A 25,982-nucleotide genomic window follows, 5' to 3' on the forward strand; every position below is an offset into this window, starting at 1 on the left:
AAACATAATGGTTGCTCTTAACAAGAACAAATTATGCAGACAGATGAAACATTGTAACTGTATCTTGGCATAGATGCTTCTGGGATTTCTAATGTTTTTGTTTAAATAATTACTAAGATGAACATCCAGGAAAACAGACAGTTCCAGCTCTGGAGTCTGTGCTGCTGTCCCTGAATGGTCAGGTTTTGATGCCTAATTCAAATAAAGATCTTGCTTTGCTGGACTCTTGTGAGTGCTGGGTTGTTTTGGATTTTTGGAACCCCAACATAGCTCAGCTTTATCCTTAGCACATCCAGCATCATGGAATCAATGCATAAATGGGAGTGGTGTGGGGTGTTAGGGACTAAAGGGTGGGCTACTCTTATAATGCCCAGACTTTGGAAGTAGAACTGGGAGAATCAGAAAGTCAAGGCCATCCTTGGCTACGCAGCAAATGTGAGGTCAGCCTTGTAAGACCCTGATAGAAGGAAGAAAGGAAGAGAGGGATGGAGGGAGGGATGAACAATGGAGAGATGGCTTGGTGGCTAAATGTGCTTGCTGTTCTTCTAGAAGACCTTGGGTTGCATTCCCAGCACCCACCATGACCCCTTACACCATCTTTAACTCTAGTTCCAAGGGACCTGACAGCCTTTTTTGGCCTCTACAGGTACAAAGCATGTTATGTGGTGCCTATAAATACATACATACATACATGCAAGCAAAGCACTCATACACATAAAAAAAGAGCCAGACACCACAGGGTACAGTGTAATCTTAGGTCTGCTATAGTGCCGGGAGCCAAGGCCAGCTAGTGGAAAGTTACAGACAGCTGCAACAAGGTCATAGGTGAGAGACCTATGTTTCCGGAACCTAGGAGACATCTGTGTGTCAGGCTAGACATTTTGAGATATCTTAGCTGACATTCTTGTAGTATCTCTTTTAGTAAACATTCTTGCGGTGTTCTGCATCATCATTAATCACCCTGTTATGTTTTGTAAACTATATTGCTGTCACATTTTCCCTTCCTGCCTTCTCCCTATAAAGTTGTGTGAATTTTTTCAAATAACCGAGAGCGAGATCAGACTATAGACTTGCTCTCATTCTTGTGTCTCCTTGTCTCTATTTCATTCTTTTCTCCCCTTCTTAGGAACTCTTTGAACTCCTGCTGGATGGGACACTACAGCAGAATTGTTGGCTGAGACTCTATAAAGAGAAGCCGAAGCAGAAGGACAGGCTAGAGACCATGCCTCAAGGATGTCAAGGACCCCTGAGGCTCTCCTCTGGTTCCATAGGCAAGTACTCTAGTTGGCAGCCCGGGACCCCAACCCTACTGAGGACTTTGTTTTTATGGAGCATGTCTCAGTGGCTGAGAGACCAAAGAATTAAAAATTAGTTTTTTGGGTTACTGAATTAAAGTTTAAAGTACAAGCCTGAACAAAGGCCAGACAGGTGGAGACGTGGCCAGACACATGAGGGGAAGAACCAGCCTTACTGCATTCTTTTCCTGCCCACTAGAGATACAGTTGCCAGGAAACCAGCCCAGATAACCCCTCTCCCCTAGAACAGCCAAACAAGGGAAGCCAGACCATTAATGGTTTGGAGGCCTTCCTATAGCAAATCAATTCAAAATGCAACATCCCCTTTTGTGTTTCAACCAATAGATGCTTGCCAGGCAGGAATTCCCCTGCTTTGGGCAGGCTGGGAAGGACTAGAATCTTTAAATCAACCACCTAACCTGAGCATGAGGCTCTCTGTTCTCAACTGCTGTGGTGGTGAGGGTGTGAGCCCAAGCTATAGCTTCTAATAAAAATAAATCCTCATGTGTTTTTTCAATAGACTTGACTCCTGGTGATTTTTTGGGGTCTCGCAAATTGGGCCAATATACTTGGGGACTCCCAAGACGTTCTAGGACCCCCAGCCAGAGGAGCAGAACCCCAGGTAAGCACTTTTGTCTTGGTCAAATTCTGTGTCTCTATTCTGTCATTCTATGTATCTTTGAGATCTCAAGGCAGTATACATTGAGTGGCCGGGAAAGGTCATGTCAGGACAACTTGCACATGAGCATTTAAGACTGTGGCCACGGGGACCTGGGAGACATCTCAGATTCTGGAGGAGATAGGGCACCCCATAGCACTGTAGGGAACATGGAGTCCCAGAATGTAGGGGACACAGAGTCCCACTTCTGTTTGATAGGCCTAGAAGTGGGTCTCTCCCACTGAGACAGGAAGTGCCACCATGGTTTTGGGTTATCTGCTTGCTTGGTCGAACCTGTTGTTCCTTTGGTTTTTCCTTCCTTTACCTTTCTTTTTGCATGCATTGTGCAGGTACATTGTTTTCTTGTCTTGTCTTTCTTGAATGAATGGATTAGTGCTGTTTCTTTCTGACTGATAGGTTTGGTATGCCCAGAAGAGTTAAGTACAGTTTTAAATTGTTCTATACTGTTCTGTTATGCAGTTGGTTCTAAAACTTATTTGATTGCAATGTTAGAACTTGGTTATGGGAAACTGTAAATGCTCCACAGTGGTTGCTATACCGTGGGAGGCAGCAACACCATCAGCTACACCTTATGACTGTGTTTTAAATTGCCAGCCACAGCCTGTAACAACACGTGGCTAACTGCCATGTTGAGTCAGGAATAAAGAGAGTGGATCCGCACTTTTACCGCCATCTTTGTTGAGATCTGCCAGCTGTGATCAGTTCCTTATTTAGTGCTAAGTGAAACTTTTGTCCTTTAAGCTTTTTGCTGTTCAGTTTTAATGCAACGTTCTAGGATCAGCAAGATTTGCTAGCCCCTCTATGCATCTGATTGAAAGTTTTGTTTTGATTTTAGTTCAAACAGTTGGTTACAGGAATGAGCTTTACCTAGTCTCTTGTTTATGTTTTAAAGGTTAAGCCTAAAATGGGTAACTATAAAGTTTGCCTATGTAGACCTACTTGAAATGGATATGGTCCTAAAATACTTATGTAAGGAACACGCCAGAATTAGAGATTATAGCATTCTGTTTTACAGAATGCAGTTTAGAGCAGACAATTGAAGATAAACAAAGATTAATTCAGATATGCTGGCCCTCAAGCTTGTCAAAGATCGGTTGAATATGGCATTTTAACATGTGTAAGCTTATTGTGACAGAGAGTCTCAAATCCTGGCAATAGCTCCCCAAGGTCTCCGAGGAGATTTGAGCACAATGCGATTCTGGATTGTGTTATGCAAGCCTACCCCCAACTGGCCCACTGCTAGGGTCCAACCTAAACTGTGGACAAAGCTGTGGATACCTGGAGATTCATTGTTTCATGTTGCTGAAGACGAGGTGCGATCAATCTCTCATGTTCTTTTTTTCCACAGAAGCAGTCTCTCATCTTCTGTGCCTGATGGCCACACTGCCTCTGCTCATGATGCCATGAGACAACAGGAGCCAGGGACAACTGCTTAGGTGGTGGACTGACTATTTGTCTCTGTCATTTTGATTGGTATATAGATTGGTACATTTATTTAGCTTATAATTTATCCTTCTTGGGTCTCTGATCCCATTGATGGCTAAACTAAGCTAATGGTAGTTTTGCAGCTAAAGAGCATACAATCAGATCTACTGTTATGTCATTGATCAATCCATTAGCTACTTAGAACTACTAGGTACTAGATCTTTTATTTAGAAAGGCAAAGATGTTCGCCTTGCTCATAGGCTTTATGTTAATTGCCTGTGTCTTATGGTGAATAACTGGAAGAAAGATGTATGTTTATGTAAGGTCCGAGAATATGAAAGTTTAAGTTATGAGGATATAAAAAAATTGTTTGAAAGTGTTTCAAAGTTGGTAAATGCAAGAAAGATAGGAGGGTCTAAGTAGGTGTTTAAGGTATGTGAATGTAAGTTGTAATAATATAAGAAAGTAATTTAAGGCATATTGGAAATGGGAGATATTTCAGATACCCCCTAAGCTATTATTGAGCTCTGTTATAAGATTTTAGCAGTTCAGAGTTATGACATTGATCAATAGAGTTCTAATAAGTTGATGGAGCACTGACTGATTATTATCCAGGCACAAGCTTGAAATTTTAATTTCCCTTTGGTTGTCTTCTGGAGAGAGACTTAAAGGGGCTTCTCATCATGTTAAAAACATATGTCTAATGTGTATATCTGACCCAAAAGCCATAGCTTTTTCTAGGTCTTAATGGCATGAGTTCATTCCTGCTGTCTTGTAGACACTTGTTTCTTGCTTTTTCTAAAGAATGGCTCTCAATACAATGGTGATACTAATATACTTCCTTTTGTAAACTAAAATTCATACCAGTTTCAGGAAGTCAAAAGGTCATGTGACCTGGATCTGGCATAGGTCAAACAGACCCCGGATGAGTTTTTCCCTTAGCCTTGGGATTCCTCACTTCCCATTTCCTAGACAAATTTTAACTTCTGTCTCTAGTCTGAATTTGTCTCAGCAGATTTTCACCTGGTTGACAGAATCTATTTGGGGATCAACTATGGACTGTAAGCTGAAATCTGGACTTGCTGGAAGCTGACATGATTGCCCCCTGTCTCTTCAGTTGGATCAACTAACCAGATGCTTCTGAGGACTGCCCCATTGACCAGCCTTTGGATGGCACTTCAGCCTTCCTAGCCCATGATGCCAATGGTCCCATTGTCAGAAGTAAAGCAATTTCAGAAAAAGAGGCCTTTGCCCATAATCCCACCCGATGAGCTGAAATACTAAGTCAAAAGGAGATCCCTGACATTAGCTATTATCTTGGGAACCTGCTTAGATGAAGCAGCAACTGGACAAAAAGCCTGGAGAGACTCTAGAGAGAGGATTCCAGAGGATATTTTAAATCCTGGTATAATAGTTCTCCTTGGATTACTACCTTTATATCCATCCTCATGAGTCCCCTACTCATTTTGATTTTTACTTTTGGGCCTTGTATTTATGTCGCTTGATGGCTTTCATGAAGGAATGCTTGGGATCGATACAGTTAATGATACTCAGATCCCATTATGGAAAGGTAAATCTGGAGAACACCAGGAGTCATATCCAGAAGACCCATGATTGGGTCTTCAAATGATCATGGGAAGAGGGGAATGAGAGACTGAAGGAGTCTGATAAATGGAGTTTTGCCTCCTGGCCTTGGCAGACATGATCTAATCTAAAGTTCAGTTTCTCAGAGACTGACCTTGGCAACTTCTGGAAGCCTGACCTTGGCAGTCTTTACAGCAGGGTGTTCTGTCCCCAAGAACTAGATAATAAATGCCGTGAAACCCTGGGAACCAGAGAGCAAACCTTGTGTAACCTTGAGTGAATCCTCGGATGCTTTGCCAGGTGATGCAGATGAGTTGTTGCCGTGAGAAAATTTGCTTGTGATCCTTTGCTTTATAAGTGCTGTTTGAATGTTCAGTAAACAGGACCTTGATCAGAAACTTGCCTCTTTTCCCATTCTTTGAGTCTCTGCCCCTAATCTATTCCCAGCCCCTCTTCCAGGTGGAGCCTGTTTGACTAGCCCTCGGGTTGGGTCAAGAGACGAAAGAACTAAAAATTGTTTTTTTGGGTTATTGAATTAAAGTTTAAAGCATGAACCTGAACAAAGGCCAGACAGGTGGAGATATATCCAGCCACCTTTGGGGAGGAACCAGCCTTACTGCACTCTTTTCCTGCCCACTAGAGATACAGTTGCCAGGAAACCAGCCCAGATAACCCCTCTCCCTAGAACAGCCAAACAAGGGAAGCCAGACCATTAATGGTTGGGAGGCTTTTTTATAGCAAATCAATTCAAAATGCAACATCCCCTTTTGTGTTTCAACCAATAGATGCTTGCCAGACAGGAATTCCCCTGTTTTGGGTGGGCTGGGAGGGACTAGAATCTTTAAATCAACCACCTACCCTGAGCACAAGGCTCTCTGTTCTCAATTGCTGTGGTGGTGAGGGTGTGAGCCCAAGCTATAGCTTATAATAAAAACACCCTCATATGTTTTGCAATAGACTCAACTCCTGGCGGTCTTTTGGGGTCTCATGAATCAGGCACAACAAGGCAAAGCTCCACAAAGCCACCGCTTTGGGTGAAGCAGCAATGGAGCCTGTCACTGTCACTGAAGGGTAGGCAAATACCTAATAGTGAATACAGCAGATGCTGTACCAAGACTTACAGAGCATATTAACCATTTAAGACCAGTCAAAAACAAACATGTAATGGTCATACATACATTTAAACAGACAAAACCTTTTTTCTCCATTCAGCTGTAATTTCAAGCACTTTGTCCCATCAGCCTGTCCCATCACTTTGTCACCCAGCCCGCCCTGCCTTTGGGAGTTTGAGACTTGTTGACAGTGTTTCCCAGGGGGTCACATGGTGCAGCCATCCCCTGCTCACCTCTGCCCTCTCATGCTTTCCTTGGAAGAGAAGTGGGCCCCACTATGGTAGAAGGTTACCATTGTCAGTTCCCCTCCAGGAGGCAGGCTTGCACAAGTGGAGCTCTTCTAAGCAGTGAGAGCTCCCTCCCTCTGCACTCTAGGTGGAAATGCTCTCCCACCAGCCTAGGTGAGCAAGCTCCACCTGCCCCGCCATGATGAAGGTGCCCTCTCCTCCCCCCACCCCTTAGCCCCGGATTTGGTGAGCACTGTTGCCGGGGGAGAGGGTTCTGTAACACTCAGGGTGGGATGGTCTGGCACTACAAGTGACACTATGTCCCCCCATCAACCTTCCCCACCCGGGCCTTCCCAGGTGTCCCAGAGCCAGTCACTGCTAACTGCCATGGTGGAGGTGCGCCCGGTGCCAGACACTCACTGGCCAAGGGGTGGTCTCTACAATTTCATTCCCAGCCCCACCCTCACATTCCTGCCCAACACCAGAGGGACCATGAATTACGCCACAGTAGGACAAAATGGCCCGCCATGGAAGGGTCAGGAAGAACAGGGAGGGATTAGCGGAAGTCTGTCCCATGTGTCTGTCACAGTCCCACAGTCCAAATGCAAACAAAGATTCACAAACAAGACAGAAAGACAAATGCAAGCAACGTAGTGCGCTGTGACTGAAAAAAAAAAAAAAAAAAAAAAAAAAAACAGTTGAAACCAAGCTCTTGGCTTTCACTCGTGATGGGAAAGGCAAAAGCAGAAACAGGTTCCTCCTCCAGGACAGGCACAACATACTCCCCAAAGAGGTTTATCATAACAAATAGGAAGACAAGTACAACAGATTTCTACTCTGGTTTCCCTGCCATGGAAGCCAAAAGCACAAGAGGAGAGTAGATGGTGGGATTCCACATCCACCAAAACTCTCCAATTGGTGGGTGGGCACTCCGTCAACCACCCCGGAGACAGGGATGACTCCCAAGACCCCAACTGCTGTGCCCCCTGAGTGTGTCCACTCCTAGGCACCTCTTGCCATTTAAACCATCACCTCGAGGCTTTTCAGAGACCAGAAAGTAGACAAACATAGGCACTGCACAGAGACACTGAGCCAAAAAAAAAAATCTCACCAGCTAGTAATAGACCTTCTCGACCAAGGCTCTGGGGTCCTGCGGGAGTCCCGGAATCTTAGTGGGAACTCCAATGTTGTAACCGGACCTAGAGACCCCAAAAGACCACCAGAAGTCAAGTCTGTTGCCAAACACATGAAGATTTATTTGATACAAGCTTGAGCCCAGGATGCAGCAACCTCCCTGGTGAAGAGGAGGAGTGAGGTGGAAAGGTCTAGAGAACAAGGTTTGTAAAGGGCAAAACTGTAAGCGGGAGAGGAGGGGGCTCCAAGCTGTGTCATTACACCAAGAGGTAAGGGAAATTGACTTTTGAAATAATTTGTTTACTTTAGGTGACCAGTCCATAAACGGTTCTGGCCTGGCCATCTGGACTGGTTTCCTAGCACCTGTATCTCAAGTAGGTAGGAAAAGAATGGGGTGAGGCTAGTTCCTCCCTGCAGGTGCCTGGATATGTCTCTACCTGGCTGGCCTTCGTTCAAGCTTGTGCTTTAAACTTTAATTCAATAACCAAAAAATCTAATTTTTAATACTTTGGTCTCTCAGAGACAGTCAGTCTGAACTGCAGATTCCTCAGACACCTGCTTCATTCAGAAAATGAATAATTTATTTATTCCTTTAAATTTATTAAAATTCTCTAATTCCTTTATTCAGGAAGCAAGCAGGGCTGCAATCTAGAACATTGCATGGGTTGAGACTGACAGAAAAGACCACACGAAGGCAGCATAAGGCAAGGAATGGCCAGGGTGTGATTCCAAGAGGTGGCAGAAAAGCCCCTGGCTGTGAGCCATGATGGTCTATCTGAAGTAGTTGGGACACTCCTGGGCAGTCATATTCCAGGCTTGGTTAAAGGCTTCCACAACAGCTGGCTCCAGGGGCCCTTCCTCAGTGGCAGCCAAGTTCTCTTCCAGCTGCTCCAGGCTGGATAGGCCCAAGACAACTGCATCTCCTTGGGAGCCCTGCAAGAAGAGACAGCCAGATTCCTGTTACTTGCCTCTCTTTGCCTATCTGTAGCTAACATTTGAAAAACTGCATATGTTGACATCCTAATCTCCCAGAAAGAACTGAATATATGTTGATCAGTTGGCCTATAGACCTTGACCATCCTCCAGCCCCATCACTGTGCTCCTCCGTGTAGGCTGAAGAGTTCTTCAATTTGTAAAAATGCCACTCTGAGATGCTCTTATTTCCTGATTGTTTATTAGCCAAATTTATGGAGCATCCTTTGGAAGCTTATCAGATACTCTGTTACTGTCTAATGCTGAACCCAAAGAGACTTCATGACCAAGATGCAGACCCCCAGAAGAGAGGAGACTGGTTCCAACTGAAGAGCAGGACTTATAATTAAACTTACATTAATTTCTATCCCCTTAGTAGGACTCTGTAGACTCCAGTGCTAATGGGGACTCAGCAGGGCCTAAGTTCTTAGGAGCTGCTTAATCCATGAGGCAAGGCTCTGTGCCAAGCCTGACACAGAGGAATAGGCAGAACAAAGGCAGATGTTCATGAGAACCAGAAGAAAAAGAGTCCCAGAAGAGAGGACAAGTACAAGTATGCTCCTCAGAATGCACATACAGGCAACTCTGGGTTTCCTGAAGGGGCAGAAGCTGAGCAAGCAGCAAGGGATGGTTGGGCTACCTGGAGCTGTGAGTGATGGTACATCCACCGCAAGGCAGCCGAGGTCATGCTCGGGGCTCTGGTGCCATAGGTGGTCTTCAAGGACTCCTTCACAAGGTCAATGCCCTTTAAGTAGCTTTCCTTCCAGTAGCTCATTGGTGAGGAAGGAAGTAGAGGCATCAGTCTCTTGGTGTCATTTGAGCATAAGCTAATCCCTGCAGGCCTGAGGGGCTGGGGTCAGGGATGTAGCTCAGGTGGTGGTAGGCTTGCCTGGCTATGCCAGATGCCCTGGGTTCAGTCTCCACCTCCTCACTTAACGTGTGTGGTGGCACATGTCTGTAATGCCAGCACCAGGGACATAGAGGCAGGAGGATCAGATATTCCAGGTCATCTTCAGCTACATAGCAAGTTCAAGACCAGCCTGGGATACAAGGATTCCTCTCTTGAAAAAGAATTTTTGCCTACTCTTGGGACAATTTCTCTCCTATAGGAGGCCATGTCCAGCCTCTACATGGGGGCTTTTGTCTTGTCTTATTGTATCTTGTTAGTTGTTGTTTCTTGGAGATCTGCTCTTTTCTGAAGGGAAACAGAGGGAGAGTGGATCTGGGAAAGAGGGGAGGTGGGAGGAAGCTAGAAGGAGTGGAGGGAGGGGAAACTGATCGGGATGTATTGTACGAGGGAGGGATCGATTTTCAATATGTTCTTCTTACAGCGTGGCTGGTCATAGCAGCACACACATCTAATTCCAGCGCTTAGGAAGCTCCAACAGGAAGGAAGGCCATGTGTAATGGGTTAGCCTGGTCTACACAGTGAGCCCTGTCTAAGGAAAAAAGAATGGCCCAGAAAACAATTTCCTTCTGTCACTGTGCATGTATTATGGTTGACAATCTTGATAATTTTTCCTTTCCTTTTCTGTTTTGTAATGTTTTCTTAGTTCTTCTCTTTGTTTGTTCTCTTCTCAGAACTGAGGACTGAACCCAGGACGTCGTACTTGCTATACAAGCACTCACCATTGAGCTATACCACCAAGCACATTTTTTCTTCTTTCATGTTATTTGATTTGATTTGTGTGCCAGGGCTGGTGAGCGTATATACACATTCATGTGTGCACACGAAGACCAGAGGAAAATGCCAGTGTCCTGATCTGGCACTATCTACTGTACATCATTAACACAGGGCATCTTGGGGCTGGAGACATGGCTTCGTAGCTCCGAGAGCTCACCACTCATCCAGACAACCAGGATCCATTCCCAAATCCTACACGGCAGCTAGCAACCTTTTGTAACTCCAGTTTTAGGGTGACCTGATGCCCTCTTCTGGCCTCCTCAGGCACTGCGTGAATGTGGCGCACAGGCTGGCATGCAGGCAAAACATCCATCGCAAAAAGAAACAAATAACTACATAAACTGGGTCTTTTACCGAACCTTGGCAGTAGCTGACAGCCAGCAAGGCCAGCGATCTTCTTGTCTCAGCTCAACACTGTACTACAGGAAGGCAAGCAACTTAGAAAGATTGTTACGTGGGTGCTGGGATATGAACTTCCTACCCAGACACAGCCCCCAACACAACTTACTTGTCCCTGTAGAAATTATCATATTTCTTCCCAAAGAAGCGGCTCAAGGGCTGCTCCTCTTCCTTTATTTCATATTTGTATTTGCCAGTCAGCAGGCCTCCTGTGGGAAAACAGTAGTGAAACCCTGGTCCAGACTCCTCCCAGAGGCTGCCAGGACCCTGTTTGTTAGGAACTGGAGAGCAGGAGGGAGCCTGAAAAGAAGGGGACCCAGGCACCCCTTCTCAAAGATCCCAGCTTCCCAGGGACTGGACTGGATATCTCCTATGGCAGCACTATATAAAGCTGGGCTGGGCATGCCCACCCACCCACAGGACTTGTGCTCATGGCAACCCATACCAGCCAATGGGCTGTAGGCGTAGAACCTCAGTCCAAAGTGTCTCAGGCAGGGGAGGAGCTCCTTCTCCACCTGCCTGGTGGTGGCATTGTACACGCCCTGCAGGGAAACAGTTGGGGAGAAGGGCCATGTCAAGAGAGAGACCCAACTGTACCTTGTAAAGTCCTCAGTTTAGTCCTTAACATTCCTGGACCTTGACAATGAGGGCATACACATAGTGGTGGTAGAATTGAGCATAATCATAAACCACTAGTTTATGGTTATGCCCAAAGATCAGTGGAGGCTTGGACCCAAAGTCTGAATGGTCCTGGCACAGCAGGTTCCTCTCACCTGGTACACAGTTGGCATGATCCAGCCATTTTTCTTGCAGATGGTACAGATCTCAGCCACTTCCCAGGAGGCATAGTTGGACACGCCAAGCTCCACAAACTTGCCCTACAGGGGAGAGACTCCATCACAGCCCAGCTCAGAGAGAGACTCCATCACAGCCCTACTCAGCCCTGGAGACCAGTAAAAGCAGACTGACAATGTCGGTAGCCTGGAGTGAGGCCTGTGCCCTGCTCTGCTGTGTGTTCCCAGCACTCACTCTCCTGGTAGGGTGAAGATGAAAGGTCAGAGGGCATCTCTCCAAGCTCAGGGGCCACCTCACCTCCTGATGCAGCTGGTGACAGGTCTGCAGGGTCTCCTCTATAGGGGTGCTGTGGTCTGGTATGTGTAAGTAGAAGAGGTCCACCCGGGGACACTGCAGCCGCTTCAGGGATGTCTCCAGCTGGAACCGGATATTGTCAAGGTTCTGTGAAGTCCTGATCCTTGGAATACACTTAGTGGCCATTTTCACTTTGGGGAAGAACAGTAGAAGTTAAGAGCTGGGAGTATGCGTGTCTTTGTGCAATTTTGTGTGTGAAGTGCTCATCGTGTATTATTTGAGCCAAATGAAAGGCAGGGCTCGGCAGCCCTGTCTTCAAACTCTCTTTTGCTTGGGAGAGAGGACAGGCTGATCCTGGGGCTCACTTTCCAACCATCTGAGGGAAATCCTGAACTCTGTTCAGTTGAAGAAAGACCTTTTCTTAATAAATAAATAAATAAATAAATAAATAAATAAATAATAAAAAAGGAAAAAGAAAAAGAAAAAAAAAAGAGGTAGAGTGGATAGAAGATGTTATCTATTTCTGGTCTCCACAAGCATGTCAGCTTGGGCTGGAATACACTACACACACACACACACACACACACACACACACACTGTGGTGGTTTGAATAGGTATGTCCTCGTAAGTCAGTGTGTTTGATTTTTTGTTGTCAGGGACCACCTGTGGAAACTCATCAACCTGCCTCAACTTGCCCATTCCCTTACCTGCAGTAAACATACTGCTTGGAGATGTCAGAGACCACCTGTGGAAACTCATCAACCTGCCTCAACTTGCCTGTTCCCTTACCTGCGGTAAACATACTGCTTGGCAGGAGCAGAGATGTGCTCACAGAACTGTGGCTCATCACAAGATTTTTCAGGCCCCTGGCTGAGAAGAATCTGTAACTGTTCACCCACCCTACTTCCTCATCCTGAACCCTTTATAAAAGCTGATTCTGCTCAGTAAAGTTAGTCCTTGACAAGCACCTGTTTGCTTGGACTCGTTCTTTTCTCTTGCTCATCTTTTCACAGGATCAGATTCTCTTCTATCCCCCAAATAACAAGCTCCGCTGGCCGGAGCAGGTGGCACCCAGACGTGGGGCTAGAAGAACGAATCCCCTCTGGACGGAGACTCTGGAGAACAGTGATAGGTCATTCTCCCTGAAGGCCACCGCTTCTAGACCCACGAGACGGTAAGGCCTGGTAAGTGTTGTTCTCCCTCATCATTCCATCCCATCAAGATGGGCCATTCATTGTCAAAGGAAGCATGTTTCATTCGTGATCTCAAGGCTTCCGTCAGAGAGAGAGGAGTAAGGGTAAAGAAAAAGGACCTCATAAATTTCTTTTGTTTTATTGATGAAGCCTGTCCTTGGTTTATGATAGACGGGCCAACTATTCATCCTAAGAAATGGCAAAAGGTTGGAAGAGAATTAAATCAAAGAATGGAAACTGAAGAGAATCTTCCGTTTCCCCGACTGTTTTCTCCTATTGGGGATTAACTAGAGACATTGTAGATAATGTGGACGATGATCCTAGAAAGCGCCGACTCTTGTCTGTTGCTGAATTCTGCCTCCACTCTGCCTCTTACTTCGCCTCTCACATGGCTTCTCGACCTCGGTCTCAAGCCTCTGATACCCTAAAAGGCATCACCGTTTTTCCCTTGGTGGTAGATAATGACTACATGGGAGAAATAAAAATTTTGGCTAGTAGTTCACAGGGACCTCTTTTCATTAAACAAGGACAGCGATTGGCCCAGGCCCTTCCCCTACCTTTAGATTCATCCGCCCCTTCATTAAAGCCTCATCGAGGAAGTTCTATACCAGGGTCCTCAGATATCTATTGGATTCAAGAGAGCACCCAAAAATGTCCCACTCTCAAACTTGAGCTCAATGGAAAAACTTTTGAGGGCATTCTAGATTCAGGGGCTGACTCCACCGTAATCTCACAAAATGCCTGGCCTACATCTTGGCCCCTCCAGCCCTCAATGACTCACTTACAGGGCCTAGGTAAATCCACTAACACCCTTCAAAGTTCCCAGCTTTTAACATGGAAAGATGCTGAGGGAAACTCTGGACATGTTAAACCTTTTGTAGTCCCGGGCCTCCCAGTCAATCTCTGGGGGAGAGATATTCTAACTCAGATGGGAGTCTTTATGTTTAGCCCCTCAGAAACAGTGACTCGTCAAATGCTTGATCAAGGATTTATTCCTGGAAAAGGACTGGGCAAAAATAATCAGGGTGCCCCGGATCTTATTGCAGTCACCCCTAAAATGTCCAGGACAGGTCTTGGTTACAACTCCCATTTTTTCTAAGGGCCATTGCTCCTCCTGCACACCAGGCAGACAAGATAACCTGGAAGAGTGACGTCCCTGTCTGGGTAGATCAATGGCCCCTTCCACAAAATAAATTAACGGCTGCCATGCAGTTCGTGCAGGAACAGCTAATGGCTGGCCACATTGAACCATCCACCTCCCCTTGGAATACCTCCATTTTTGTCATTCAAAAAAAGGGAGGAAAATGGAGATTGCTCCAAGACTTAAGAGAAATAAATAAAACTATGGTGCCCATGGGGGCCCTCCAACCTGGCCTTCCCTCACCAATAGCTGTCTCTTCGGGCTATGCAAAAATAGTTATAGACATCAAAGACTGCTTCTTTTCTATACCCTTACACCCAGAAGAATGCAAGCGCTTTGCTTTTAGCCTCCCCATTATAAATTGTGTAGGACCGTCACCACGCTTTCAATGGAAGGTTTTACCACAGGGAATGGCTAACAGTCCAACCTTGTGTCAAAAATATGTAGCACAAGCTATAGATCCCTTTCGGCTCCTTTACCCAGATCTTTATATCATTCATTACATGGATGATCTTTTGCTTGCAGGGCCCAATATGGAACAATTACTAAATGTTAGCCAAAGTTTGATTAGTGGACTCCAAGATTATGGACTTCAAATAGCCCCCGAAAAGATACAGATACAGCCCCCTCATTTATTTTTGGGTTTTGAATTATTTCCTAACAAAGTCCTAACACAAAAAATTCAGCTGAGAAAAGATTCCCTAAAAACGCTTAATGACTTTCGATGACTTTTGGGAGACATTAATTGGCTGCCATATTTAAAGCTAACCACTGGAGAATTAAAACCTCTATTTGATATATTAAAGGGGGACACCGACCCCTCCTCTCCAAGGGATCTTACCCCGGAGGCCAAGATTTCCCTACAAATTGTTGAAAAGGCAATTCAAGATCAAAATATTAAATATTACTCTCCTGCTTTCCCCTTGTGGCTACTTATTTTCCCTACAACCTTTTCCCCTACCGGCCTCCTGTGGCAGAAGGGACCATTATTTTGGGTTCATTTACCTGCCTCCCCTTCTAAAGTTTTGCCTACATACCTGTCTTTAGTGGCACAAATTTTAAGATTGGGTCAAGAATATTCCTTTAAATTATTTGGAAAAGATCCTGACACTATTTGTGTTCCTTACACTGCCTCTGAAGTTCAGTGGCTTTTACAGCTTTCTGGTGAGTGGACCGTTAATTGCATTTCCTTTCAAGGAAAAATAGACAATCACTACCCTGCTGATAAGCTGGTCCAATTTTTGTATAAACAGCCCATTGTTTTCCCCAAGCGGACCAAGACATCCCCCGTCCCTGGGGCTGGATTGGCCTTTACTGATGGCTCCTCTTCTGGGACTGCAGCCTTTAATATTAATAACAAAATCTTTCAGGCTCAGACTAAATTTACCTCAGCACAACTTGTTGAATTAGCTGCCGTTATCCAGGTTTTTAATGTTCTTGCTGATCAACCATTTAATCTTTACACCGATAGTGCCGATGTTGCCACGGCGGTTCCCCTTCTTGAGACCGTTCCTTATATTCGCCCTTCTACAAATGCTTCACCTCTTTTTGCCAAACTTCAACAATTAATACTAGCAAGAGATGACCCCTTTTTTATAGGACATTTTCAGACACATTCGGGACTCCCCGGACCATTAAGTAAAGGAAATGAACTTGTTGATCGGGCCACACAGAATATTGCTATAACTGGCACAGTTGCCACCGTGGCCTTGCCCGATCCAGTAACTCAGGCACAAGAGGCTCATCGGTTACATCATTTAAATGCCCAGACCCTTCGGCAAATGTTCTCCATCACCCGAGAACAGGCTCAACAAATCGTTCGACAATGTCAAGGTTGTTTGACACTTCTGCCTGAGCCGCATTTGGGGGTCAATCCCTGCGGTCTCACCCCTGGAGAACTATGGCAAATGGATGTGACCCACTATCCACTCTTTGGCAAGCTAAGATATATTCATGTTTCCATAGATACCTTTAGTGTATTCCTATGTGCCTCATTACAGACCGGGGAGGCCACAAAAAATGTTATTAGTCATATCCTTGCCTGTTCTGCCTTTATGCCCTTACCTAAGATTATTAAAACAGGTAATGGACCTGGTTATACTAGCTCCAGCTTTAAGCAGTTTTGTGCTCAGCTTAATATTAAACACCTTACAGGCATCCCATACAACCCTCAAGGACAGAGCATCATAGAAAGAGCACATCAAACCTTAAAAAAACATGCTTAATAAATTACAATATTCTGGAGGAGTACCCACTTAAAGGTAATTTTAAGACCTTGCTAAACCATGCTTTATTTGTTTTAAATTTTTTAACCTATGATAATAATGGAAAATCTGCAGCTGATCGATTTTGGCACCCTACCACGGCTGATTCTTATGCCCAGGTCTTATGGAAAGACCCTCTAACCTTTAAATGGTCTGGACCCGACCCAGTACTCATTTGGGGAAAAGGCCATGCTTGCATTTATGACTCCAAAGCTCAAAGTGCTAGATGGCTTCCTGAAAGGCTAATTGGTTGACCCTCAGGGATTGGAAATCCCTGAGAAAGATCCTCATTGTGCTTAATTACAGAACCATGAACATCCTACAGCCCTCCCTTGTTATGTGGTTGGCATTCTCTTACTCCTCTCCTTCGGCCCTTGGGCCTTTAATAGATTAACCAGTTTTGTTAAGTCACAGGTAGACTCAGCAATGAAACCCATTGCGGTCCATTATCATCGCCTGAGCACCACGGAGGACCCCCCCCCCGTGGACTCCACCATGGACAAGAGCGGCACAACACCTCAACGCCTTGACTTCTCGTCCCTCAAAACAACCGGGGGGAGGTCTTGGCTTCACCTGTTAGTTAGGGACAAATAAGTGTGGAGTTTCCCTAATGGTTCCTGCAGCTTCCTAATTGGCTGTTATAATTGGCTAACGTTTACTGTGGTAAAATGTGATAAAAATTTGATCAAGATTGTCTTTCCAAATTCTCCATGGCCACTTTTGGGCGAGCTATCTTATATCTTGTGGGCAGGCGATCTAAAAAAGTGTTACTTTCCACAAAGTGAGTGGTCTGGTAAGTCAGAGATGGAATGAACATACAAGCCTTGGTCCACCTAAGACAGGACGACCTCGCCTGGAGGAGGCCGCTCCCATGACGGGTAAGGCCCGAGCCTTGTCATTCTAGCAGGCTCAGACCCTGTTTGTGCCCCATGTTTGGATTGATGACTGGTGGTTGTGGACTTGGGCCCTCAAAGCAGGACCTGGGTGCTAGCCCCCAAATCGTCACTTCTGGGGGACGCAATCTGCCTTGCCCGCAGGTCTCTAACGTTCAGCCCTCTGGCCTCACTACCACAGTTTCTATCCCCTATCATAAAATTAAAATTTTCATTTGGCAAATTAAAAACAATTGACCCCGATTTACAAAGTTCCCCATCTTACGAGCTGCAGCAAATCATCTCTTTCCTCCATTTTATTTAGACTAGAGAGGGGGAGATGTCAGGGACCACCTGTGGAAACTCATCAACCTGCCTCAACTTGCCCATTCCCTTACCTGCAGTAAACATACTGCTTGGAGATGTCAGAGACCACCTGTGGAAACTCACCAACCTGCCTCAACTTGCCCGTTCCCTTACCTGCGGTAAACATACTACTTGGCAGGAGTAGAGATGTGCTCACAGAACCGTGGCTTATCACAAGATGTTTCAGGCCCCTGGCCGAGAAGAATCTGTAACTGTTCACCCACCCTACTTCCTCATCCTGAACCCTTTATAAAAGCTGATTTTGCTCAGTAAAGTTAGTCCTTGACAAGCACCTGTTTGCTTGGACTCGTTCTTTTCTCTCGCTCATCTTTTCACAGGATCAGATTCTCTTCTATCCCCCGAATAACAAGCTCCGCTGGCCAGAGCAGTTTGTCCATAGTGAGTGTGTCTATTAGGAAGTATGGCCTTGGCCTTGTTAGAGTAGGCATGGCCTTGCTGGAGGAAGTATGTCAATGTGGAGGCAGGCTTTGAGGTCTCCTATGCTCAAGCTCTGCCCAGGGTGGCACACAGTCTCCTTCCAATACCTGCTGATCAAGATGTATAACTCTCAGCTCCTTCTCCAGCACCACAGCTGCCTCCATCCCACTATGTTTCTTGCCAAGATGACAATGGACTAAACCTTTGAAACTGTAAGCTAGCCCCAATTAAATGTTTTTCTTCATAAGAGCTACGGTGCTCATGGTGTCTCTTCACAGCCATAAAACCCAAACAAGACACCACCACTTAATAGGAGGAGGCCAGAAGGCCAGCCATGGCTGTACAGTGAGTAGGAGGCCAACCTGGGCTAGGTGATATGTGTGAAAGGATCTTCTATTTGCCAGAAGTAATTGTCATCTCAGGGGCTCCCTGCCTCTGTCTGCTAACCTAGGCCTAGTCCCGGATGCCTCTAGCCTCCATACAGTCTAATCTCGGCCTAGAATGTTTTCAGTCTATGAGACTTACTGCTGAATAATCTCACTCTTTAGTTTTTTCTGAGCTCTTGCTGGCTGGTTCAGGCTCAAACTTGTCTCCAAGATGACTGGTTCAATCTGGCTTCTCTCAATTTTCCACTAAAATGCTCTGCTTGCCCACAAACTAATCCCAGCAATCTCTTCTAACCTTCTGGCTCCTTCCCATTCTCAGGCTAGTTCTGTCTTCACCTGTTTCCAGCTTGTTCTCTCTTCAGCCTATCTCTGTATAACTGTCCTGATAAAAACTGGCCCTGAATCCCGCAAACTCTATTCCCCTGCACTGCCTCTCATCTTACTAAGTCAACAGAAGTAACTGGTTCAGAGATCTGCATGCCTGTCTCCTGAGTGCTGGGATTAAAAGAGTGGACCACCATGCCTGGACCTATGCCTTTCTTTACCTGAAACTTGCTTTATGTCAGGCTGGCCTTGAACTCAGAGATCTGTTTGCTTCTGTCTCCTGGGATTAGAGGTGTGTCTGTATTCCAGCCAGATCACCCAAACCTAGAAGGTCTTTGGATGTGTTCTCTTGCCAGAGCAGCCATGTTTTGAATTAAAATTCCTCTCCATATATGTGTGGTGTGGGTCAGGGGACAGGGAAGGTCAGCTCTGTCAAATCTTAGCACTGCCATTAGTGGCTGTGGCCTTGACTTTATTACTCTCCTTTCCACAGTCCTACCAACTGTAAATGGAAGTTAAAGTGATAACAGCTCACAGAGAAGTCCCCAGAATTGTTCAGGCTTAGGGGATAGTGGACATTAGGAGTAGTTAGGGTCCTCACCATGATAATTACACAGGGGACAACTGGATGTGGAGAAAGGGAGGCAGGGAAGAGCATGCAGGTCCATAGCAGGGAGACAAACCTTTTTCTGGGGGCTCACCAGGCTCCCTCAGAATCTCCTCTGAGTGTTTAGGGCAAGTGAGAGACCAGCAGAGAAGGAACAGAGAGACACCCACTCACAGGAAGTGCACAGGCTTTAAAAATATGAGCAAGAAAGCCCTGGGTGGGAGCCACACCTGCCATCCCAGGTACCAGGGCTCCAGGTCTGGGATGGGGGATACATGAAAAGAGAAAAGGCAGCAGACCAGAAGCAAAACGGCCCTGAAAGCACCCCACATGGAGTCCTGCCTTTAGATTAGAGGTTGTAGGTGGTCTCTGAATCTTCCAACTCCAGAGCTCTGTGTCATCTGAAGATGTTTTAAAAGATGACCCTGAATGCAGCATGGATGATGGGCAGGTCTGATCACAGGGTGAGGAAGGTACAGAAGGAACTGGAGACAGAGACATGAGAGGCTTCCCCCTGAGGGCCTGTGAGAAGGAAAGTCAGGGCCAGCTACAGACTCCGCTTGTGAAAACAGGCCAGTGTTGGGCCATCTTTGTGAGTCCCTGCTCCTCTCCCTGCCCCTGCTGAGAAGCCCAGTTGGATAGTTGGATGATGGATGGATGGATGGATGGATGGATGGATAAGAGGAACTTTCCACACTTGGAAAGTCCTTTTAGCAGTCCAAAGGCAGTCGGGGGAGCCCTGAAAACCCAGAAGCAAGTAGGTTTGAGTGTTGTTTTAAAAAATGAAAATCCCAACCATTCGATTTTACCAATAAAGACTTAGGAACTAGATGCTGGGGTGAAAACCTATTACTCAGAGAGTCAGCAAAAGCACCCAGTTGACCTGCGCAGCCAACATCCCAGGAGGAAAAAGCCTTTTTACTCAGCTCACGTTCAGAAGGAAAAGGCCCAAAGGCCGTTCTTGCTTCCCCATGCTGTCTTAAGTACCCTTCTCTCAGTGTCCCTCCTTTCTGTTTAATCCCTCTCAGATGCTTTTTTCCCCTTCTGCCTCTTGACCTCAGGTTAACTTTATTAAATCCTGTGTGCAGAAAGCTCTCAGATTAAAGCTGTGTGCCAGGGATGGTGGAACCTAACCATAACCACCCGTTTACAATAAACAGGAAGCTCTTGGATTAAAGGTGTGTGTTAGAGCCGACGCTCTCCACAACTAGAAACAGGTTTTTACAGTTTACAATCTTGGGGTTCACAATGAGAATCAAATATCCTGAAACATCTGAGGAACTATGAATATGGAAATTTTCCTTCTTTAAGAACATTAAATTAGACCAGGCATTATGGGGCCTGAGTGATGGCTCATTCATTGGCTATAAGCACTAGCTGTTCTTCCAGAGGACCTGGATTCAATCCCAGGACCCACCTGGTGGTTCCCATTCATGTGGAACTCCAGTCCCAGGGAGATGTCCTTTCCTGGATTCCTCGGGCCCCAGGCATGCCTGCTGCCAAGCATGGCCCCTGTGCTCTCAATCTCAGAACCCACATGGTGAAAGGAGTGAACCGATGTCTTCAAGTTGTTCTATTAATCCCAAAGATGGAAGGAGATAGACCATGGCCCAAATCGTCATGGTCAAATTAGTTAAAGCAATCAATTAATCAAAGCAAGCCTTTTTATTCCTATACACTGGCTGCCTCCCCCCCAGTCGGGGCTTGAGCACTCAGCATTGGATGTGAGGGAGACACGGCTTTCACAGCTTATGCAAACGGATGTCTAAATGGGGAATTTGGCCGGCAGGGGTTACAGGAGCAGAACATCATAACAAGTTAGTCCTAAAGATCTTCTGAAACAAAAACATAGCTGCAAGGTGGGCAAAACTAGCAAGGTAGTTGTTACAACCCTTTTGAAATAAAGGAAGAGCTGCAAGATTGAATATAAACAACTTTAAAAAAAATTTTTTTATAAACAACTTTTGAAACAAAGTCGTGATTGCCATTCCTGGTACAGGCAGCACAGAATCCTTTGTAGTTGAGGTTACAGCCCAGGCACAGTCTAATCCCTAGAAACAGAAATTAAAAAAAAAAAAAAAGATTTATTTATTTATTTATTTATTTATGTATTTATTTTACATGCAAGTGCTCTATCTGCATGTACACCTGCACGCCAGAAGAGGGCACCAGATCCCAGTACAGATGGTTGTGAGCCACCGTGGGAGTTAGCTGGGGAATTGAACTCAGGATCTCCGGAAGAGCAGACAGTGCTCTTAACCTCTGAGCCATCTCTCCATCCCCAGAAACAGAGATTTAGTCATAAACAGGAATGAGCCTAGTTTGTCTTCATTGTAAGATGGCTTTTAAGCCTAAGATGGAGGCAGGCTGGTCCTCCCGTTCTTTGACCTCCCTGTACACTCGCTGTGGTGTGGGCATGTGCACTGCATACACTCAATAGATAAACGCAAAATAGACAAATAAATTAAGGCAGAGTGGCCAACCGCTCTGAGCCCTCCCTCGCAGGCAAACATTTCAGATGGAATCAGCTGAGGACTTTCCCTTTCTCTCCCGTACACCTGTCCCGCAGATTTAAGGCGGCCACACCCACCCGCCTCAGTATTGGCAAATCTTGTCTTTGTCCCTGGCACCAAGCCCTTAGTTGTTTTTTTTTTTTTTCTCTCTCCTTCTTCTTCTTCTTCTTCTTCTTCTTCTTCTTCTTCTTCTTCTTCTTCTTCTTCTTCCTCTTCTTCTTCTTCTCCCTCTTCTTCTCCTTCTTCTCCCTCTTCTCCTTCTTCTTCTTCTTCTCCTTCTTCTCCCTCTTCTCCCTCTTCTCCTTCTCCCTCTTCTTCTCCTTCTTCTCCTTCTTCTCCCTCTTCTCCCTCTTCTTCTTCTTCTTCTTCTTCTTCTTCTTCTTCTTCTTCTTCTTCTGCTCCCTCCTCCTCAACTCCCTCTTTTTCCTCTTTGCCTGGAACTCAGAATCTGCCTGCCTCAGCAGCCGGAATCACACCTGGAAGCTACAGGTACTTTTAGTTTCTTTGGAGCAGTAGCTTTCTTCAATGTCTCACTCCTGACCCTGCTCCCGCTGAGCTCCCAACCAACTCAGAAGGAGCTTTTTGCAGAGCCTCGGCACAGAGACACGTGGCCACTGTGGGAGGCACGGAGGAGTTTGTGCCCAGAGATAAGCACTTGGAGGAACCCGAAATGCTAGCACACAGGGGTGTTTCTTTTAGGAAAGAAATGCATAACCTGTTATCTGCCAAGAAGTCTGGGAGCAGATGTGCATTCTAGCTTGGTGACCTTTGGGGACTACACTGGACCCTCCCTCAGACCCTTATCATAAGCTTGTTTTTCCTCAATCTAGAAAACCTATCTTTTTTCTCTCTTTCTTTCCTTTTGATTTCTTTTTTCTTATTTTTCTTTTCTTTTTTCTTTCTTTTCCTTTCCTTTTTTTTTTTTTTTTTTTTTGAGACCGAGTTTCTCTGTGTAGCCCTGGCTGTTCTTGAACTCACTTCATAGAGTGAGTAGAGCAGGCTGGCCTTGAACTCAGAGATCTTCCTGCCTCTCCCTCCCCGATGCTGGGATTTAAAGGTGTGAGCCACTACTGCCTGTCTATAGAAACTATCTTTATGGAAGTTTCACCTGACTTTTTTTTTCCTCATCTAATCATATGTTCATATTGTTACAGTGAAAAAAAAATAATTGTGACACATTTTGAATGTTTCCAACTTGAAATTATTTAAAAAAAAAATGTTCAAGTTGGGGATGGAGAGATGGCTCAGTGGTTAAGAGCACTGGCTGTTCTTCCAGAGGACCTGAGTTCAATTCCCAGCAACCACATGGTGGCTTTCAACCATTTGTAACAGAATCTGATTCCCTCTTCTGCTGTGCATAAAAACAGTGTTCATATACATAAAATGAATAAATCTTTAAAAAAAAGAAAAGCTAGGCTCTTAAAAAATATTCAGGTTAACTTCATTACCAAAAAGAAAAAAAAAAGCATTTAGGATAAGGTTATCAAATTCTTTATTTTTTCTCATTGTCAAAAAAAAGCCTTTTATTAATAAAACATCTTTAAATGTCATATTCTGTAGATCTCTGAGAAATTTTTCTCCTTTTTAAATTAATTAATTAAAATGTATTCACTCTGTATCCAGGCTGCAGCCTCCTTCCTCGTCTTCTCCCAGTCCCACCCTCCTTCCCTCATCTCCCCCTCTGCACCTTCCTTAGACCACTGATAGGGGAGGTCCTCCTCCCCTTCTGTCTGACCCTAGCCTATCCGGTCTCATCCAGGCTGGTTGCATCATCTTCCTCGGTGGCCTGGCAAGGCTGTACCCCCGAGGGGGAAGTGATCAAAGAGCCCGCCACTGAGTCCACGACCTGACTTTCAACGTAGTCACGTCTAATCTTTATTTAGCTTACTTTGATCCATGCTTTGTGTGCATAGGAATTGAGTTGTCCCCGGGGATGTTTTCACCGAAATTGTGCTGTGCTTAAATATGTCTAAAACAAACCACTCGAAGTCAAAAACTCTGGAAGTTTGAACAAACACTGGCTCTTGGGTTGTGTTGAACCAAGCTGCCTTCTTGCCTCCCAAGTATGGTTCTTCTTCCAGCCGTGGTCGTCGAAGAAACTCCCTCCCGTTACGTCATTCCATTTCCCTAGGCCAGCTGAGGGTAAAGCTGGAGCCACTGATAAACTAACAGGCACCCAGAAGTTTGGAGCAGAGATCCCTGAGCAAGGCTGTAATATGAAAGCAGAGCTGTTGCCTGGTCCAAAGTCTAGGCTGGGCCTCTGCTGGCGCTGCGCTGACTGCAGAAACAGAGAGCCCATCAGATCATGGGTGTCAGAGGCACCTACCTACCTGTAGGGACTATTGGTGAGAGGCTGGCCAGCGCGAGATGCCCAGTGTTCCCAATGCCCCAGAGAACTGGCCAGCCACATGGAATTTGAGCCAGGGCTGGTGTATTGTAAGGAGAGTCCTGGGCCACTTTTTTTGGAAGAAGGGAACGAAACAGTAGAGTTGTGTAAGGCTAACCTGCGGAGTTTGTGTTTCTCAGAGCTCTTGGGCAGTGCACAAGACGCGATCAGATTGCCAGGAGCGGGGAGCGGGAAGCTGTACTGTGAGCATTCAACTCTGCTTGTTGCAGAGAGGATGGCAGGCGTGCCCATTACCTTCACAGCCGCTGCGGCCCAGCCGGAGCCCCAGGCCACCTAGGATAGTCTCGCACTGGCCGTCCCCGTACACGAAGGCGGTGTCTATCTCGGTGTAACCGCGCTGCAGGAAAGCGCGCACCGACTCCTCCAAGCTCCATCCTATGTCCATGACACCCAGTACAGTAGCAGGCAGGTCCTGCTGCCGGGACATGGCGGTGCCAAGGAAGGGGAAGACAAGGAAAGATAGACAACCTACGAAGACTGAAGCCAGTAGCAGGCAGCCTTAAAGGTCCCAAGAGCACTCTTCGCTTTAAGTAGCCTTCCGTGACCACGCCCATTGGAGGCGGGGCTAGCAGGGAAAAGGCGGTACTGTGTTGCCCAAGGCTGGCCCTCTGCACTGGAGCTGGGTTTCTTCGCTGTTAGGCTCACTCCTGAAATGCCCTGAGGTCTCTGTATCCTCCATAAGGGGTTTAGTAGGTGGGTGAGCCATAAGGTGCTGTCTCTAAATTGAGGCTTGCTGGGGGCAGGGGGGCTCTAGACAGGATCCCAGGGGAAGGATGGCAGAGAAGGGCCTCTCAGTCTTGACTTTCATCCAGAAGATAACCCTCAAACTTTCAGGTAGATGGTCTCTAAAGTAGCAGGCGCTCACGACAGGAAATCTTTGAAAACATTTGGATTCACACAAATGAAGGCTGTGGGACATTGTGATGTGGGGGCAAATGGAAATGACCTTTTTTTTTTCCATCATAACCTTTTACAAAGATGGTTGAAGTCAGGTGTGGTGGTTCTTGTTTGTGATCCTGGCACTCTGGAGGCTGAGGCAGGAAGCTTGCCACCAGCTCAAAGCCAGGTGGGGTTACATAGCAGATACGAGGCCGGCAGGGACCAAACCACAAAGGGTGCGGTGGCCTGCTCCTGTGATTCCACCACTCCAAAAACAGAGGCAGGACAGACACAAGTTCCGGGCTGTCTTGGGCTACATAGGGAATAACTGGTCTGCCAAGCCTACATAAGAAGACTGTTTCAAATCCCAAAATAGGGTTTGGGATTATAGCTCGGTTGGTAGAATGCTTGCCTAGTCTTGGGTTCGGTACCCAGTGACTAAGGTAACACCATCTTGTCCTGATTCCATTTTGTGTTTGCTTAGACCAGTGGCTCTCAACCTTCCTAATGTCGTGGTGACCCCTAACCATATAATTATTTTCGTTGCTACTTTGTAACTGTAAGTTGCTACTGAATTGTAATATAAACAGCTGATCTGCAGGATATCTTGTATGTGACCCCGTGAAAGGGTCCTTCAACATCCCCAAAGGGTGGCAACCCACAAGAACCTCTGGCTTGGACGGTTCTCAGCTCTCTACCCCCTTCACGTGATATCTGCCTTGGAAGCTCGTTAACAACGGTCCAGCTATTAACCCAAACGAACTTAACATTAACTGAAGAAGTTACAAGTAAAATGAACTGTCAAAAAGAACTGTCATCTGTTTTTTGTTTTGTTTTGTTTTGTTTTTTTTTGAGGCAGGTTTTCCCTGTGTAGCCTGGGCTGTTCTGGACTTGCTTTGCAGATCAGGCTGGCCTCGAACACCTGGGTAATAACTGTCATCTTGTGTCTGAAATAATCTGTAAAAAATTACTATGTTTTGCCAGAAATGAAT

At 45.9% G+C, this 25,982-nt stretch overlaps 1 protein-coding gene and 1 long non-coding RNA gene across 3 annotated transcripts; both read right to left on the reverse strand.

Moving 5' to 3' along the window:
- Window positions 1-7,555: 7,555 nt before the first annotated feature.
- Window positions 7,556-24,612, reverse strand: LOC110545299 (aflatoxin B1 aldehyde reductase member 3-like). 2 transcript variants are annotated; one of them, XM_060379183.1, is made up of 7 exons: window positions 24,346-24,607; window positions 11,604-11,791; window positions 11,285-11,389; window positions 10,957-11,053; window positions 10,621-10,720; window positions 9,069-9,198; window positions 7,556-8,389 (listed from the first exon to the last, which is right to left on the reverse strand). In XM_060379183.1, the coding sequence occupies exons 1-7, from the start codon at window positions 24,536-24,538 to the stop codon at window positions 8,228-8,230; spliced, it is 975 nt and encodes a 324-aa protein (XP_060235166.1). In that variant the 5' UTR covers window positions 24,539-24,607; the 3' UTR covers window positions 7,556-8,227. The 2 variants fall into 2 exon arrangements, with proteins under 2 accessions (XP_060235166.1, XP_060235167.1); XM_060379184.1 differs by lacking the exon at window positions 9,069-9,198 and having other exon boundaries at window positions 24,346-24,612.
- Window positions 20,838-24,339, reverse strand: LOC132652957 (uncharacterized). The gene is made up of 2 exons (XR_009590537.1): window positions 24,209-24,339; window positions 20,838-21,242 (listed from the first exon to the last, which is right to left on the reverse strand). It is a non-coding gene; the product is annotated as an uncharacterized LOC132652957 (long non-coding RNA).
- Window positions 24,613-25,982: the final 1,370 nt, after the last annotated feature.

This window comes from Meriones unguiculatus, chromosome 3 (genome assembly GCF_030254825.1).
Source record: "Meriones unguiculatus strain TT.TT164.6M chromosome 3, Bangor_MerUng_6.1, whole genome shotgun sequence".
Taxonomy (NCBI): domain Eukaryota; kingdom Metazoa; phylum Chordata; class Mammalia; order Rodentia; family Muridae; genus Meriones; species Meriones unguiculatus.